Here is a 16,572-nt window from a genome sequence, read left to right as displayed (position 1 = left end):
TGCTCAGGGAAGGAGGCCCGAGGGCCGCGTGCAGCGGGCGGGCGGGCGGGCTGGGGGCGGCCGCGCGGCGTCCCGGAGCCTCGGGCCGCCCGGAGCCGGCGGGCGGGTGGAGGCGGAGGCGGCGGCGGCTGCAGCGGCTGCAGGAGCGGCGGCGGCGGCGGCATCTCCTCCTCACATGACCCCACTGTTTGTCCCCGTGATCAGCGCGAGCGGCTCCCGTATCTCCTCCGTCCCCTCCTGCCGCGCGGCGTGAGCGCCGGGCTCCGGGCCCCCCCGGCCGCCCGCCCCCTCCCCTCCCTCCCTCCCCTCCCCTCCCCCCCCCCCCGCGCCCCGCCCCCCCCCCGCCCCCGCCCCCCCCATGGACATGCTGGACCCGGGTCTGGATCCCGCTGCCTCGGCTACCGCTGCTGCCGCCGCCAGGTAAGATCCCCGGCCTGGCCGTGCCCCCGCGCCCCGGCCCCGGCCCCGGCCCCGGCCCCGCGGCCTGCAGGCCGGGGCCGCCATGATCCCGAGCGCCCGCGGGCCCGGCTCAAAATGGAGGCCGCCGAGGCGGGGGGGGACCCGGCGCCTCCCGCCCCCGAACCCCGGCCCCGGCGGCGCCCCGGGCCTCAGGCGCAGCCGGTAGGGACGGGGGCCCTGCAGCTGGGCGCGGGGGCGGGGGCGCGGGCCGCGCTGACCCCGCTCCCTCCTGTGCCCCCGGCAGCCACGACAAGGGACCCGAGGCGGAGGAGGGCGTCGAGCTGCAGGAAGGTGAGTGTTTGCGGGGCCGGCCGCGCCCGGGGAGGGCTGGGGGCGCCCGGCGCGGCCGTGATCGTGCCCCGACCCTCCTCGGCCCCAGGCGGGGACGGCCCAGGAGCGGAGGAGCAGACAGCGGTGGCCATCACCAGCGTCCAGCAGGCGGCGTTCGGCGACCACAACATCCAGTACCAGTTCCGCACAGAGACAAATGGAGGACAGGTGAGCCGGCGGGCCGCGAGGGCGAGCGAGCGGGCTGGCGGGCGCGCCGGGAAGGCTCGGACCTGGCCCCAGCGCCGGCCTCGCCGCTCTGCCGCCCCCTGCAGGTGACATACCGCGTAGTCCAGGTGACTGATGGTCAGCTGGACGGCCAGGGCGACACGACTGGCGCCGTCAGCGTCGTGTCCACCGCTGCCTTCGCGGGGGGGCAGCAGGCTGTGACCCAGGTGGGTGTGGACGGGGCAGCCCAGCGCCCGGGCCCCGCCGCTGCCTCTGTGCCCCCAGGTCCTGCAGCGCCCTTCCCGCTGGTAGGTGCCCTGCCACCCCTGGACGGGGGGGTGGAGAGGGGACACTGGCTCTGCTCTTGGGGATCCCCGGGGGTGGGGCAGGTGTCGCTCAGGGCATGCTGCCTTCAAGCCTCAGGCTGCATGGGGTCAGATCCCTTTTGTGCACCTTGAAACCTGGGGACGGTGCTCTTGGAATTTTTTTTTTTCTGCAAAATGGGAATGATGTGTCTAAGAGGAAAGTTTCTTAGAGTGCAAGACGGATTGGCTCAGCAAGTGATCGCTGACCTCCTGCCATGTTCCAGGGCTGTCTGAGACACAGGATAGAATGCTCCTCGCAGAAGGAGTTCCCACTCCTGCTAATTGCAGAGAATGCAGTAAACCCCAAGCACAGCAATGAGGGGACGGGATAGAGGAACAGAGAAAGCTAAGGGTGGTCTCTGTCCTCCTACTCCCCAGGCTGTGATCCAAAATCCCTTCAGCAATGGTGGCAGCCCGGCGGCCGAGGCTGTCAGCGGGGAGGCACGATTCGCCTATTTCCCAGCGTCTAGTGTGGGAGATACTACCGCTGTGTCCGTACAGACCACAGACCAGAGCTTGCAGGCTGGAGGTGAGGAGAGGAAGAAGCCAGGTTGGCAGGTCGGGGAGGCAACGGGCCCAGCAGGGAGGGAAGCCCCTGCAACCAGTTCTGACTTCACCCTGTCTTGCCACTAAACCCCACTATCCCTGCAGGCCAGTTCTACGTCATGATGACGCCCCAGGATGTGCTTCAGACAGGAACGCAGAGGACGATCGCTCCCCGGACACACCCCTACTCTCCGTATGTGCAGGGGACACCAGGAGGGCCTGGCAATGGAACTGAAAAGGAAGGGAGGGGTTTCTGGAGTAGAAGCTGGGCAGTTAGCATGAAGCGGGCACATGGTGTAACTTTTTTTTCTTTGCCTGTTTCTACTTCTTTAGTGCACGTAAAGAAAGTATCATGTTGTTTCTGCACACGGATTTACCTTAAAAAGATAATTTTTGGCCGGGTGCGGTGGCTCAAGCCTGTAATCCCAGCACTTTGGGAGGCCGAGACGGGCGGATCACGAGGTCAGGAGATCGAGACCATCCTGGCTAACACGGCGAAACCCCGTCTTTACTAAAAACTACAAAAAACTAGCCGGGCGAGGTGGCGGCGCCTGTAGTCCCAGCTACCCGGGAGGCTGAGGCGGGAGAATGGCGTGAACCCGGGAGGTGGAGCTTGCAGTGAGCTGAGATCTGGCCACAGCACTCCAGCCCGGGTGACAGAGCGAGACTCTGTGTCAAAAAAAAAAAAAAAAGATAATTTTTAAGTCTAATACTTAACAAATGCTTAGGCAAACAAATCTGCGATAATACGTGCCCCTTTTTTTCCCTCCTTTTCTAGAAAAATTGATGGAACCAGAACACCCCGAGATGAGAGGAGAAGAGCCCAGCACAATGAAGGTGAGGACAAGGTGTGGCTCCGGCTCCCCCCCGACCACCGCCCTCACAGGCTCAGCCAGCCCCGGGGTGTGGAGTGACAGAGAGGGAAGCCAGTCCTGGGCGGGCCACAAGTGCTCCAGAGGACTTTGCTGGATGCTGTAAAGGCAGAAAGTGAGCAACGAGGGGAGAGTACGGTGTCAGAAATAGAGGGACAGGGAGTGTGAACTGGAACGGGCCATGTGTTGACCCGGCTGGTGATCTTGAATTCATGGCCCACATCTAAGGTGGTGGACTTCACTTTCCCATACGGATTGCCTGCCCCACTTGAAAACTGGGGCTGCCCGGGCTCACCTGAGCTGACCTTTCCACGTGGCAGCTGTCATGCTCACATCCCTCACTCCCATGCCTGCCTGGCCTCCAGAAGTAGGTCTGTTCCCCCGGGGAGCACATCTGAGGGAGAAACTGCATGAAGCTCTGCCTCTGGCTACCTAAGGCCGGAGCATCCTGCCCTTTCCAGAAACACCAAGTCTCACCTCAGGTCATTTGGCCTTCAGCGCTGTCCCCTCACCCCCGCCCCACCTGTCAGTAGCCAGTGTAGTGGGCACAGCAGCGTGCAAGTGCCAGGGGAGTGCTTATACCCAAACAACCATCATTCAACAAATATTTACTGCCCGTGGGTTCTGGGCCGAGCAGCACAAGCCCTGTGCCAGGTCTGGAGTCTGGCCTGGAGCGTCGGGGAGGCTGGAAGGCCAGAGGGCTCATGTCTCATGGGTCTCATGGGACATTGATGGGGAGTGGGCTGGGGTGAGGCTTCCCCAGGGAGAGGGGAGTTTGGGTCAGGTTACTTTGTGGGGTGCTGGTTTGGTTGTGGGAGAAGTTCCATCTGGAATGCCTCAGGAGGGAAGATCAGGAAGGCCTTGAATGCCTGAGTGAGGCGCTGAATCTCAGTCCTAACAGTGGCAATGGGGCTGGGGTCTGTGGCCCAGGTAGTTGTGTTCTGAGCAGTTCCTCTCTGAGTTCAGGCCTTCATTCAGTGTGTGCATACTACAGCCAGCCCCCGTTTTGTGTCTTCAGATATGGCAGTGCAGCAGATAACAGGCCAGACGAGGTCTCAGCTCTCTGTGCGTGTTCTGGTGGGAGAGATGGGAGTCATACACGGCCCAAGCAGGCACCAGGCAGCACAGGCAGCCACAGGCAGGAGAGGAAAGCTGGGGAAAGAGGTGGCGGGTGATGGCGGCATGGCACTGTGCTCTGAAGGGCTCTTCGAGAGGCGACATTGAAGCAGAGTCCTGAAGGGACCTGCGGGAAGGGGCCTGTTGAGAACCTCAGGAGAGTCCTGGGCAGAGGGAGAGCTAGGACACAGGCCAGGCCCTGAACTGGGGCCAGCGTGGTGTGTCTGCAGAAGAGCAGAATTCAGGAAAGGAAAGAGGAAGTCGGCGCAGTGGAGGGGGCTGCCCAGGCCAGATGGTGGAGGACCTTGGAAGAAGTGCCCAGTGTGGCTGTGTGGACTCCTGTGATTTTATTCCAGGGTGATGAGGAGCCAGCGGAGGGGTTTGTGCGTGGAGGCTGCTGGCAAGGGTGGTGGGAAGAGGCTGGGAGATAGGAGACCCCTCGGGTGTCAGGCCTGAGACAGGGCAGGGGTTGAGGGGAATGGCGGGAGGACTCCAAGGCTGGAGAGTCAGGGTTTCGTGCTGAACTCCCCTCCATGTTTGGAAGGGAAGGGGTGCGTCTGAACTTGGTTTTGGGATGCAGTGAGTTTGAGGGGCCCCCAGAACAGCCCCTGCCCTACCACTTACCTATGGTGGGGCATCAGGGTGGTTCTTAATCTCCGTGCCTGTCTTCCCTCTGTGAAATGCTGGAAGCACAGCCGCCTCCGACACCTGGTGGGGATGCAGTGAGTCGAGGTGGCCACACAGTAAGGCTGAAGAGAGGACTCGGGACCCTCCCACCCCACTCTCACCCCTGCCTCTCCCTCGGTTAATGTGACTCCAGGCAGTCTTGAGACTTTCTCTCCCTGTGAAGCAGTCTTCGTCACCTGTGCACTTCTCCAGCCCCGTCCTGTCTGCTTTCCTGACTTGCAGAGCATCTGCCCCGTCTGCTCATCCTCTCAGTACCCTCAGCCGTCTGGCTCATGGCTCTACCAAAACAGCTCCACTTCAGGTCACCCATGGTGACCCCGTTGCCACATCAGCTGGCCTCCTTTCCTCTCTGGGCTCCAAGCATCTGACGCTGCCTGCTTCTCTCTATTCATTTCTGGAATCTTCCTTTCCTCCACCCTCTCTGATTCTCCTGTGATCTTTGCCTCTCCTGCCCCACTGTTAACAATGAAATTTCCAGGGCTCTCCCCGTTCCAAGTGAGTAGGTGGGGGTGCCAGGGAATCTGTTTTCCATCAGCTCTTCAGGTGATTTGTCATAGTGGACAAGTTGAGAAACTGCTTTAGCTGTGAGTGTTTCTTTTGTTTTTGAGAAGGGGGTCTCACTCTGTCACCCAGGCTGGAGTACAGTGGCACAACCACAGCTCACTGCAGCCTTGACCTCCCAGGCTCAAGCAATCCTCCCACCTCAGGCTTTTGAGTGGCTGGGACCACAGGCAGTTGCCATCACATGGGGTAATTTTTTTTTATCTGTAGAGTCGAGGTCTTGCTATGCTGCCCAGGCTCATCTTGAACTTCTGGCCTCAGGCAGTCCTCCAGCCTTGGCTACAGGCCTGAGCTGCCACGCCCAGTCTTGCTGGTGTTTCATAAGGTCCAGCCCCTCTTCCGTCGGCCTCAGGTGTATGATGTGTGAGGCCCAGCGACAGGCTTGGAAGCTCTTGGTCAGTATCCCCCAAACTCTGTTCCCACTTGTAGGTGTTCCTCTTTCTTCTTGGTTCCAGAAGAGTGTGTGACTCACAAAAAGCTGAGGACTGTTCCTTGATGTCCTCCCAGGCTTTGCCCACCACCTGGCTCCTGGTAATGCAAAGAACTGTGTTTCCATCCCATTCCATTCCTCTCACTGCAACTCCAGCCCCACATTCTGAACTACCCGTTCAAGATTTCCATCTTTGGACATCCCTGTAATGCCTCCAGCTCAACTCGCCCAAAACAGAATGTGCCATCTCCCCTCTCCAAAGGTTCTCATGCAACGTCCCTCTTTGCAGAGCAGCAAAAGCTACCCCTGTCACAGCTGCCCAAGCCAGAAACTTAAGGCCAGAGCCGCTTTCAGCTCTGCCCTCTTCTTCCCTTATGGCCACAAACCCCAAGTTTCTGTTCTATGGTGAATTTCAGATCCGCTTCTCTCACTTCTCTTTCCCTCCTTCCCACCACTTCTTGGTACCGCAGGATCTCATCCCAGAGTCACAAACTCAAATGCCTGCAGGGGCCTGAGGGAGGGAGGTGCACTTGGCATGTTAGGAAGGGGTGTGTGGCTGGGCGTGGTGGCTTACACCTGGAATCCCAGCACTTTTGGGATTACATTTTGACCAAGACAGGCGGATCACTTGAACCCAGGAGTTTGAGACCATCCTAGGCAATGTGGCAGAACCCTGTCTCTACCAAAAAAAATTTAAAAATTAGCCAGGCCTAGTGGTACATGCCTGTAACAATCCCAGCTACTTGGGAACCTGTGGTGGGAGGGTGACTTGAGCCCGGGAGATGGAGGTTGCAGTGAGCTGATTTTACACTCCAGCCTGAGCAACAGACTCAGGCCCTGTCTCAGAAAAAAATACGAAAGGGTGTGGGGGCCCCCAGTGATCTGGGACACCTGTGTCCTGCCTGAAGGGTGGCCCTTGCCCAGTACCTTCCCCTTGCTGCCCTGTCAGAATCTAGGGCCACTGTTGCCAGAAACTCTGAGAAGCCAGAAATCGAGACTTCTATATGAAATCTGATTTTTAGGTGCCAGATTGGATTGCCTCTTCCGTTTCATTGATTTCTGCTCTTAATATTACTAATTCATGCTTTTTTTGTTTTTTGTTTTGAGACGGAATCTCGCTCTGTCACAGGGTACAATCTCAGCTCACTGCAACCTTCACTTCCCAGGTTCAAGTGATTCTCCTGCCCCAGCCTCCCAAGTAGCTGGGACTACAGGTGCCCGCTGTCACACCCAGCTAGTTTTTGTATTTTTAGTGGAGATAGGGTTTCACCATATTGGCCAGGCTGATCTTGAACTCCTGGCCTCAGGTTATCTACCTGCCTGGGCCTCCCAAAGTGCTGGGATTACAGTAGTGAGCCGCTGCACCCGGCCCCTTCTACTCACTTTGGATTCAGTTTCCTAGGTTTTGTGCTGTGGCTCCCCCGGCATGCCCCACCCCTAGCTTTTTAAGGTAATTTTTTTTTTCAATTTTCTACTAAAATCTTTATTTTACAGGATTTATGTTTCACAGCAGGGATTGAGATGATTCTTAAGCTTTGTCTTTGCCTAACAGCATTTAGAGTTGCCAGTTCACTCCAACATCACTTTAGCTACATCTCACTGGAATGTGTTGTGTTTTTGTTATTCAGTTTAAAGTATTTTCCAATTTTCCTTGTGATTTATTCTTTGACCTTTCTGTTATTTGGAGGCAGATTGCTTAATTTCCAAATATTTGTGGGTTTTCCAGATATCTTTTTGTTACTGATTTTTAATTTAGTTCTGTTATGGTCAGAGAACATACTCTGTATGATTTCAGTTCCTTGAAATTTGATGAGACTTACCCGACGGGCCTGAATGTGTCCTAGCTTGGCAGAAGCTTCTGGGGCATTGGCGAGGACAGGTGTCTGCTGCCATCAGGCAGAATGTCCCCCAGGTCAGTGAGGTCAGGCTGGTTGAGTGTTCAGGCTTTCTATTCTGATTTTTTTTTTTTTGTCTACTTGTTCTACCAATCATTGAGAAGGATGTCCATGTCTCTCACTATGTGTGTGGATTTGTCCATTTCTTCCTTCAGTCCTGGAAGGTTTCGCTTCTGAATTTTCTCTTTTTTTGAGACAGAGTCTCCCTCTGTCACCCAGGCTAGAGTGCAACTGGGTTCAAGCAATTCTCATGCCTCAGCCTCCCAAGTCCCTGGGATTATAGGCACACACCACTATGCCTGGCTAATTTTTGTATTTCTAGTAGAGCCGGGGTTTCGCCATGTTGGCCAGGCTAGTCTCAAACTCCTGGCTTCATGTGATCTGCCCTCCCAAAGTGCTGGGATTACAGGCGTGAGCCACCCCGCCCAGCCTCTGAATTTTAAGTGTCCTATGGAGTTACTGAAGTGCTTCTGTGGAATGAATGTGGCCTTGGTCCTTTATTTCAAATGTGCCATGATGGTGTTCCGAAGCCACAGGCTGGACAGCATCACCACCTGCTGAAGTCAGGGCCTAGACTCAAGGGCCTGGGCCTCTAGAGGAGGATGTGAAATTCACTATAGAACAGAACGCCCTGGTCCTGACGTGCGAGCAGACCACGCAAGGCCTTGACAACCGATCTTTACAACCTCTTCCCGCCCCTGCACACCCTGAAATGGTTTTCAAGCCAACATTTCTGGGATCTTCCCACCTGCCTGCCTTAGAGCCCTTCTCTCAGGAACCAGCCCAAATGTTTCCTGGATCTCTGAGGATTCGTCGCACCCCCATTCCCAGGCGGAGGCCATGGCTCAGCGCCTAGCGTTCCTGAGGCACTGTGTACCATCTTCAGTGGTGACACAAATGCTATGGGGTTAGTGCCACCTGCCCACAGTGGTGCTGCGACTGCCAACGGGGCGCATTGGGGCTACTTCCACCCTGGACCCTGGCCTGGCAGAGGGCCTGGCACACAGTAGGGTGGAGAGTAGGTGTGTAAGAAGTAAACGCGCGCTGGAGAGGATGTCGCTGCAGCCGGCGCCCAGCCCTTGAGAGGGCTGAGGGAAGGCAGAGGCCGAAGCAAGGCCATCTGCCAAGTTCCTCCACGGACCCCTGGGTGAGGAGCGCTCTGCTGGAGACTGCGCCAGCGGTGTCTCCAGGCTTGGACTCTCAGCTCCGCTGCTGCTTTTGGCCAGAGTTCCCAAAGGCAGGTGTGGCTGTCATTGGTGGGAGGGTTCAGCGCACCATGATAGTAATAGGGGAGCAAGCACTCCCAGAGCCCAGTGCAGGGCCTGGACCGTGCTCCATAGCGACCTCTGATCTTTGGGTATTGGTTTTGGAGGAAAGAGCGAGCTCAAGGGTGGAAGAGGGGCCAGGGAAGAGTGGTCACGGTGGGAGGAGGAGAGTCCATGTCCTTCGGGGGTGTTTGTCACTCGGGCCTGAGTGGGAGGCACTGGAGGCAGGGAGAGGCCAGCCAGCGGCACACGGCCACAGCCCAGAGGGGTTTGCCGATGGGGGGGTCCAGCCTTCTCGAGGGAATGGCGGGGCCGGGGAGCTGCTGATCTCCGGGTGTGAGGGTAATGGGCAGGCTGTGGCCCACCCCGCCTTCTCAGGTTCACTGGACCCCAGCCTGGTGTCGCATCACCATTATCCAAGGCCCTGAAAAGACCCCCGGCCTTCCTGCCACATCCGCCCTAGCTCTAGGCTTTGTTCCCCTCCGCAAATGTCACAGACAGCATGGGCCACCCTGGCAGGGGGCTGGGGTTCCGTGGGGTGGGAGTTGGGGTAGCTGAGCATTCTTTCCTGTCCCCACGGTGCCTGGTGCTGGGGCTTGGCAGGCAGTGAAGGGTTGGGACAGCGTGGCTGTAGCAGGCCCTGGGTCAGGGGTCTCAGGCTCCGTGGCACACAGACCCAGGCAGGTGTCAGGACAGCATGTGGCCAGAGACAGGCTTGTGCTGTGTGGGGACAGCTGCTACCCGGCCGACACAGTTGGCATGAGATTGTGGAGTTTTATGGAGGAAAATCACAAATCTGGGTTTTTTAAGTAAAATCTTCTGTGAGTTGCCATCTCTGGCCTTCAGCATAGGGTTTGTGTCTTTCCTGGCCTTGTGGGCCAGGCCTGGGAGCTGCAAATACCAGTTGGGATCTGCCATTACCCTGTGGAGGGATTTTAAGCAGGGGTGAAACATGGTCAGACTTGGAATTAGAGATGAGGAAGAAAACAAAATCACGGTGCCCAGAGTCTCTAGGGAGACTGGAGAATCCAGTGCAGGGGCCATGGGAGCCAGAGAGGGGCACTAGTCCTGCGAAGAGCGGCTCTGCCCATCCCTGCCTCCCAGTACGTGCCCACTGTGACCAGAGCTCCATTTCTCAAAAGAAGCCAGTGACACCAATTACCGTGAGAAATTTCCTTATTTTTAACTGTCGATTCAAAGTTGTACAAGTATGGCCGGGCAGGCCCGTAAAACGAACTCAAAGTGCCTGACCTTTGACGCCCGTCCTAAAAGCGTGTGTGGCACTGGAGGGCCCAGGTTTCTTTGTTCCTCTTGCGAAGCTGGGGTGGGGGCCGGCTGGGCTCAGGGTGCGGCCCCTCACTTCCCAGGGCTGTGGTCTCAGTGGGGCCTGCGCTGTGCCTGGGTGTCCTTGGGCTGAGCCTCTGCCCTGTGAGGACGGCCGCTCGGGCACGAGCCCTGTCAGCGAAGCCGCGGCTGTGGCTCTGTTTCCCGCAGTGGAGCGGAGGCGAAGGGACAAGATCAACAACTGGATCGTCCAGCTTTCGAAAATCATTCCAGACTGTAATGCAGACAACAGCAAGACGGGAGCGGTGAGCATCCCGGACCCTTAGTGGCTGTGGTGGGCCTGGCCCCCAACCCTTGCATGCAGAAAGTCCAACTGCCATGGGGCTCGGGAGTCTTCCCCGGGGTGGAGGCCAGTGGGTGGTGCCCGCCCTAAGGCTCCTGGTCCCCTCGCCCCCAGAGTAAAGGAGGGATCCTGTCCAAGGCCTGCGATTACATCCGGGAGTTGCGCCAGACCAACCAGCGCATGCAAGAGACTTTCAAAGAGGCCGAGCGGCTGCAGATGGACAACGAGCTCCTGAGGCAGCAGGTGGGTGCGGGGCCTGGAGCGGGTCGGGGCCCAGGAGCCCCAGATGCAAGGCGCTGGCCCTCAGCTCCCTTGTCCTCCGTCGTGTCCGCCAGATTGAGGAGCTGAAGAATGAGAACGCCCTGCTTCGAGCCCAGCTGCAGCAGCACAACCTGGAGATGGTGGGCGAGAGCACCCGGCAGTGATGCCAGCCGCCGCCGCCCACGCCGGCCTCTGCTGCCCCCTTCCCCAGCCCTTAGCACAGAGAGGGACACACGCCCCTCCCCCAGCTGCGTTTTTTTATAGTAGATTTTTAACAAAAAACGGGGAGAAATAATGGATTTCTGTGGATACAGTGCCCACCGCCCTCCTCCACTTGGAAACAGTATCCTCCCTCCCCATCCGTCTGTCTGTCGCCCTTCTCCCGGCCCTCAATACGCCCCGGCACTTCTAGTGGTCTCACCTGGAGGCAAGAGGGAGGGGGACAGAGGCCGTTCCGCGTCCCGCTGCCTCCTGCTCTCTGGAGGTACTGAGACAGGGTGCTGATGGGAAGGAGGGGAGCCTTTGGGGGGCCACCCGGGGCCTGGACCTATGCAGGGAGGCCACGTCCCACCCCACCTCTTGTTTCTGGGTCCCTGCTCCCCTTTGGGTGTGTGTGTGTGTGTTTTAATTTTCTTTATGGAAAAATTGACAAAAAAAATAGAGAGAGAGAGGTATTTAACTGCAATAAACTGGCCCCATGTGGCCCCCGCCTTGTCTGCTTGTGTGTCTGTCCATCTCGGGAATGGGGAGGGGCCTGGGGTCTACAGAGCTCCATGCAGCATGGTTCCGCCGTTGTGCACATGGCTGTGTGCAGTCCCTGCCAGCTGCACCACCTGGTACCCAGTGGTTGGTTGCATGGATGAAGGAATTAAGGAATGAATGTCCCCTTTGAGGCCCTAGGCATGCATGAGGGTGTGGGGAGCTGGGGTCAAGGACATGTCCCATGTTGGAGGAGAGGCGGGGGTCTCCGTGTCAGCAGTTCTGAAAACACAACCAGCCCCTGGCCCTGCTCTGCTGGGCTGAAGCCCTCCCCTCTGCACCAGCCAATAGTGGGGCCTGGCCTTGAGCCCCTCACCCCCAGGAAGGGCAGGTGGCCAGGGCGCCAAGCTTGGCCCGTCAGCCTGTCGCCTTGCACCGAGGCTCTGGCGCCTATGCTGTGACCCCTGCCCCTGCTGATGATGAAACCTGTCCTGAGCTGAGATGCAGTGATGCCTGGTAGGGCTGGGGGCTGCTGCCGAGTCCCCGGGTGGGCACGCCCCTATTCACTGGACCCTGCCTCATCCTGCAGCCCCCTTCAACTCCATCCACTCCCAGGAGCTGGGCCTGCCACTCTGCTCACCTCCTGGAGCTCCATGCTCTGCCTTTCCTCCCAAATGTCCTCCCCACCCCCCAGTCGTCTCTTCCCTCAAGAGCCCTGTCTCCTTTTCCTAGCTATTCCTGTCTGAGGCCATCTTTATTCATTTAGTTTTTAGAGACAGGGTCTCACTCTGTCACCCAGGGTAGAGCGCAGTGGCGCACGATCACGGCTCACTGGAGCCTTGACCAACTACAGGTGCGTGGCACCACAGCCAGGTTTTTGTACAGATTGGGTCTTGCTTTGTTCCCCAAGTTGTGACAAGAGGAGCCTCCCACGTGGTGTGGATGAGGAGGCAGATGGCAGGGCCTGTCCATTTCTGTGCCTGAGTGGGCCTTGGCAGCGGTTCAGCAGTCAGGAAGAAGTGTTCACTCTTCGACAGCAACATCCCCAGGCTCTGGTGACTGGGCTGACACTGGATGGCCATGGAATGAAAGGCAAAAGTGGCAAAATGTCCAAGGGCCCATCTGGAACCAAGATTTGTCGATCCCCTAGGCCATGTGCACCCGGAGCTGGGCCTGGTAGTGGAAAGGAATGAAGGCACTGCAGTCAGGCCACCTGGGTTCATCCCCCAGCTAGTGGTGTCCTAAGGAACCGGCTCCCCAAAAACGTCCCTGGCTTGTAGGGTTTGCCAATTTCCTGGTGTCAACACTCCCACCACTGCTGATTTCAGGGTACCGGCATGATGCCAGTGAATGCAGAGTTTCGAGATGTGCACGGTCTGCTCTGTTGAGCCCGTTCTAGCATGCCACTGTACCCTGCTGTGTTTTAGAGGAGATAGGGAAGCCTGGTGGGTAAGAGCAGAGGCCTTGGGTTCAGGCTGTCCAGGTCAGAACCCCAGCTCTGCCTCTGCCTGGGCAAGCTTGGGCCATGCCCTGATCTCTGCCTTCAGTGCCTTTTCTGTAAAGTGAAGGAAATGAGTGTCCGACGTGGAGGAGGCTCCTGAAAGGGAGTAGGGTCTGGGGAGCCCAGGCCCCTGGGGTTGGGTGACTGAGAAGGCAGCCCCTGAATACAGAGCAGAGCTGAAGGTGGGGCAGCAAGGGCTGCTGGGAGAACAGGCGGCACAGGCTGAGTTGGTGCAGAAGTGAGTCAACACATGTGCCATCGTATAAAATGTACTCATCAGACAGCAGATGTTAGCTATTACTATTACTGCTATTTTATGTTTTATAGACAGGGTCTCACTCTGTCACCCAGGCTGGAGTGCAGTCATACGATCATAGCTCACTGCAGCCTCAACCTCCTGGGCTTAAGCGATCCTCCTGCCTCAGCCTCCCAAGTAGCTGGGACTACAGATGTGTGCCACCACGCCTGGCTAAATTTGTTAAAAAAATTTTTTTTTTGTAGAGATGGCGTCTCCCTACATTTCCCAGGCTAGTCTTGAACTTCTGGGCTCAAGCGATCCTCCTGCCTCAGCCTCCCAAAGTGCTGGGATTACAGGCATGAGCCACCGCACTGGGCCATATTACTGCTGTCATTTATGGCCAAAAGTTTGCTCAAACATTTTCCAGTTACCAGAGACACGTCTCAAGGGTCTGACACTGGGAAAACACCACGTGCGGATCAGGGGCACACGCTGATGCTCGCCATGCTCAGGGCTATCCAATGTTCCCTGCCAGAATCTATGCATGTGTGGTGACAGCTTAAAGCAATGGATGCTTCCCCCAATATGCCGGACACTCCTGAGGAGCCTGGCAGCTGCTGGCCATGCTCTGTGTGCATGCAGGCAGTAGGGAAGCGGGTGGAGGAGAGCGGAACGTTGATTCAGATCATCAAACTGCTTAACCACTGAAGCAAAAGGGGTAACTTTCTCCCGATCAGCAGAATGACATCATGATGGGGAAAGGGCTCCCCAGATGGCTGGCGAGCAGTGTGTGTCTGTGACCCCGTCTGCCCCACCCCCTGAACACACCTCTGCCGGCTGAGGGTGACACAACCCTGTTCCCTGTCGCTCTGTTCCCGCTTATCTCTCCCGCCTTTTCGGCGCCACCACCTTCTTGGAAATGAGTCAGAGCAAAGGGGAGGGGGCCCAGACCACTGCCTCCCCTGGCAGGCCCCATAAAAGCCACCGTCACTGGGTCCCAGACACCAGAGCCAGCTCAAGACCTAGCAGTGGGACAGCCAGACCGACAGCACGATGGCACTGAACTCCCAGATCTGGGCCGCTTGCCTCCTCCTCCTTCTCCTCCTCGCCAGCCTGACCAGTGGCTCCGTTTTCCCACAACAGGTGAGAGCCCAGTGGCCTGGGTCCTTAGAAGGGCAGCAGGGATGGGAGAGCCAGGCCCCAGCCTAGGGCACTAGAGACACCCGAGCACTGAGCAGAGCTCAGGACAGCTCAGGGGAACTGGCAGCTGAACAGGAATCAGGCCAGGCACGGTGGCTCATGCCCAGACCACTTGAGGTCAGTTTGAGACCAGCCTGGCCAGCATGGTAAAACCCCATCTCTACTAAAAATACAAAAGTTAGCCAGGCGTGGTGGCAGGTGCCTGTAATCCCAGCTACTCGGGAGACTGAGACAGGAGAATCACTCGAATCTGCGAGGTGGAGGTTGCAAAGTGAGCTGAGATTGCACCACTGCACTCCAGCCTGGCAACAGAGCAAGACTCCATCTCCAAAAAAGAACAGAAACCAGTGAAGCACCAAGTGACAGGGATTGGAAGGTCCTAATTCTGTGCGTATTTACGAAGCCCTTACGCTGTGTGGAGTCTTATTCTAGACAGTGAGGACAAGGCCATGAACAAGGTAGATGAGAAAGGAGACCTCTCCATCCTGGTCAGGGAATTCGTTAAAGACTGATGAAAACATGAGCAAATAATTGTGTCTAGTACATGTTATTCGTGAATCACATAACAGATGGTGGTAGAGTGACCGTGATCCATTCGCCACACAGTAAAGTCACTTTTTTGGTTTGTTTTTTAGAGACAGGGTCGTCCTCTGTTGCTGAGGCTGGAATGCAGTGATGCAGTCATAGCTCCCTGCAGCCTCGACCTCCTGTGCTCAAGCAATCCTCCCACCTCAGCTTCCCAAGTAGCTGGGACAGCAAGCACATGGCACGGTCAAGGGGCTGGCAGTCAAGCAAGTGTTTCATGAGAAAGTGACAGTTGGCCTTCGTCTTGGAGGGTGAGAGATGGAGGCAGCAGAGACCCAAGGAGAGGATGAGCCGGCATAGCCCAGGGTCAGGCTAAGCAAGAGGAGACGGTGGGACTTGGGGATAAGGCCGAGGGGTGGGCAAAGTCCCAAAGTCTTGTGGGCAACCGTACAGACGCTGATTTTTCCTTGGAGTAAAGAGGAAGCCCCCATAGGCTTTTTTTTTTTTTTTTTTTTTTTTTTTCCTGAGACGGGGTCTTGCTACGTCTTTCAGGCAGGCGTGCAATGGCATCATCTGGGTTCAAGCAATTCTCCTGCCTCAGCCTCCCACGTAGCTGGGATTACAGGCGCCCGCCACCACGCCCAGCTAATTTTTGTACTTTTAGTAGAGACAGCGTTTCACCATGTTGGCCAGACTGGTCTTGAACTCCTGAACTCAGGTGATCCTCCCATCTCGGCTTCCCAAAGTGCTAGGATCACAGGCGTGAGCCACTGCGCCCAGCCTCCTATAGGTTTTTAAAATGGAGAAAACCACAGTTTCATTGGCCACGTTTTAAAAGAAATTAGTCTGCCAGTCAGGCACCATGGCTCACGCCTGTAATCCCAGAGTTTCGGGAGGCCAAGGTAGGAAGATCACTTGAGCCCAGGAGTTCGAGACCAGCTTAGGCAACACAACCAGACCCCATCTCTACAAAAAATTAAAAAATTAGCTGGGCGTGGTGGCGTGCACCTGCTGTCCCAGCTACTTGGGAAGCTGAGGTGGGAACATCGCTTGAGCATAGGAGGTTGAGGCTGCAGGGAGCTATGACTGTGCCACTGCACTTCCGCCTGAGTGACAGAGGGAGACTCTGTCTAAAAAGCAAACAAAAAAAGTGACTCTGCTATGTGGCAAATGGATTGAGGGGCAAGAATGCAGGGAGATGTGTTAGGAGTCTGGCACTGTCATCCAGGCAAGGGAAGACGATGTCCCAAAGAAGAGCAGGAGCTGTGGAAAGAGGAGGAGGCGGATCTGGGAGTTTTTTTTTTAGGAAGAGCCACCCACGGGAAGGTGAGCAGAAGCAAGAAAGCAAGGCCCCTCCTAGGAGTCCAGCTGAGCTCTGGGTTTAAACCACTTGGAGAGGAGCAGGTTGCTGGGAGCCAGTCTCAGAGGTCCGCTGGGCCCCCTGCCATCTTCAACGTCCCCTTCTGCTTTCACAGACGGGACAACTTGCAGAGCTGCAACCTCAGGACAGAGCTGGAGCCAGGGCCAGCTGGACGGTGAGCACACCAGTGACGCCCTTCCCAGCCCCCTGCTCCCTCCGCATGCCCAGGTCGGTTCCCTGCTCACACTCCCTTCCTTCTCACAGCCCATGCTCCAGAGGCGAAGGAGGCGAGACACCCACTTCCCCATCTGCATTTTCTGCTGCGGCTGCTGTCATCGATCAAAGTGTGGGATGTGCTGCAGGACGTAGAACCTTCCTGCCCTGCCCCCATCCCCTCCCTTCCTTATTTATTCCTGCTGCCTCAGAACACAGGTCTTGGAATAAAACGGCTGACTCTTTTGTTTTCCAAA

At 57.1% G+C, this 16,572-nt stretch overlaps 2 protein-coding genes across 5 annotated transcripts; both read left to right on the top strand.

The window, feature by feature from the left end:
• The first annotated feature begins 218 nt into the window (after positions 1-218).
• Positions 219-11,295, top strand: USF2 (upstream transcription factor 2, c-fos interacting). Of its 4 annotated transcripts, none has more exons than XM_026448748.2 (10): positions 219-420; positions 704-750; positions 839-957; positions 1,062-1,262; positions 1,698-1,848; positions 1,971-2,058; positions 2,644-2,702; positions 10,186-10,280; positions 10,433-10,561; positions 10,654-11,295. In XM_026448748.2, exons 1-10 carry the CDS (start codon positions 359-361, stop codon positions 10,741-10,743), a joined length of 1,041 nt encoding a protein of 346 aa, XP_026304533.1. In that variant the 5' UTR covers positions 219-358; the 3' UTR covers positions 10,744-11,295. The 4 variants fall into 4 exon arrangements, with proteins under 4 accessions (XP_026304533.1, XP_026304535.1, XP_026304534.1 ...); XM_026448749.2 differs by having other exon boundaries at positions 286-420; positions 2,644-2,713; XM_026448750.2 differs by lacking the exon at positions 1,062-1,262 and having other exon boundaries at positions 10,654-11,289.
• A 2,705-nt stretch (positions 11,296-14,000) lies between these two features.
• Positions 14,001-16,572, top strand: HAMP (hepcidin antimicrobial peptide). Its single transcript, XM_023196975.2, has 3 exons — positions 14,001-14,160; positions 16,218-16,277; positions 16,367-16,572. Exons 1-3 carry the CDS (start codon positions 14,071-14,073, stop codon positions 16,469-16,471), a joined length of 255 nt encoding a protein of 84 aa, XP_023052743.1. The 5' UTR covers positions 14,001-14,070; the 3' UTR covers positions 16,472-16,572.

Source organism: Piliocolobus tephrosceles, chromosome 21 (assembly GCF_002776525.5).
Source record: "Piliocolobus tephrosceles isolate RC106 chromosome 21, ASM277652v3, whole genome shotgun sequence".
NCBI lineage: Eukaryota > Metazoa > Chordata > Mammalia > Primates > Cercopithecidae > Piliocolobus > Piliocolobus tephrosceles.
The sequence above is the reverse complement of the archived record's forward strand: the minus strand, read 5'-3'. Positions and strand labels throughout refer to the sequence as shown.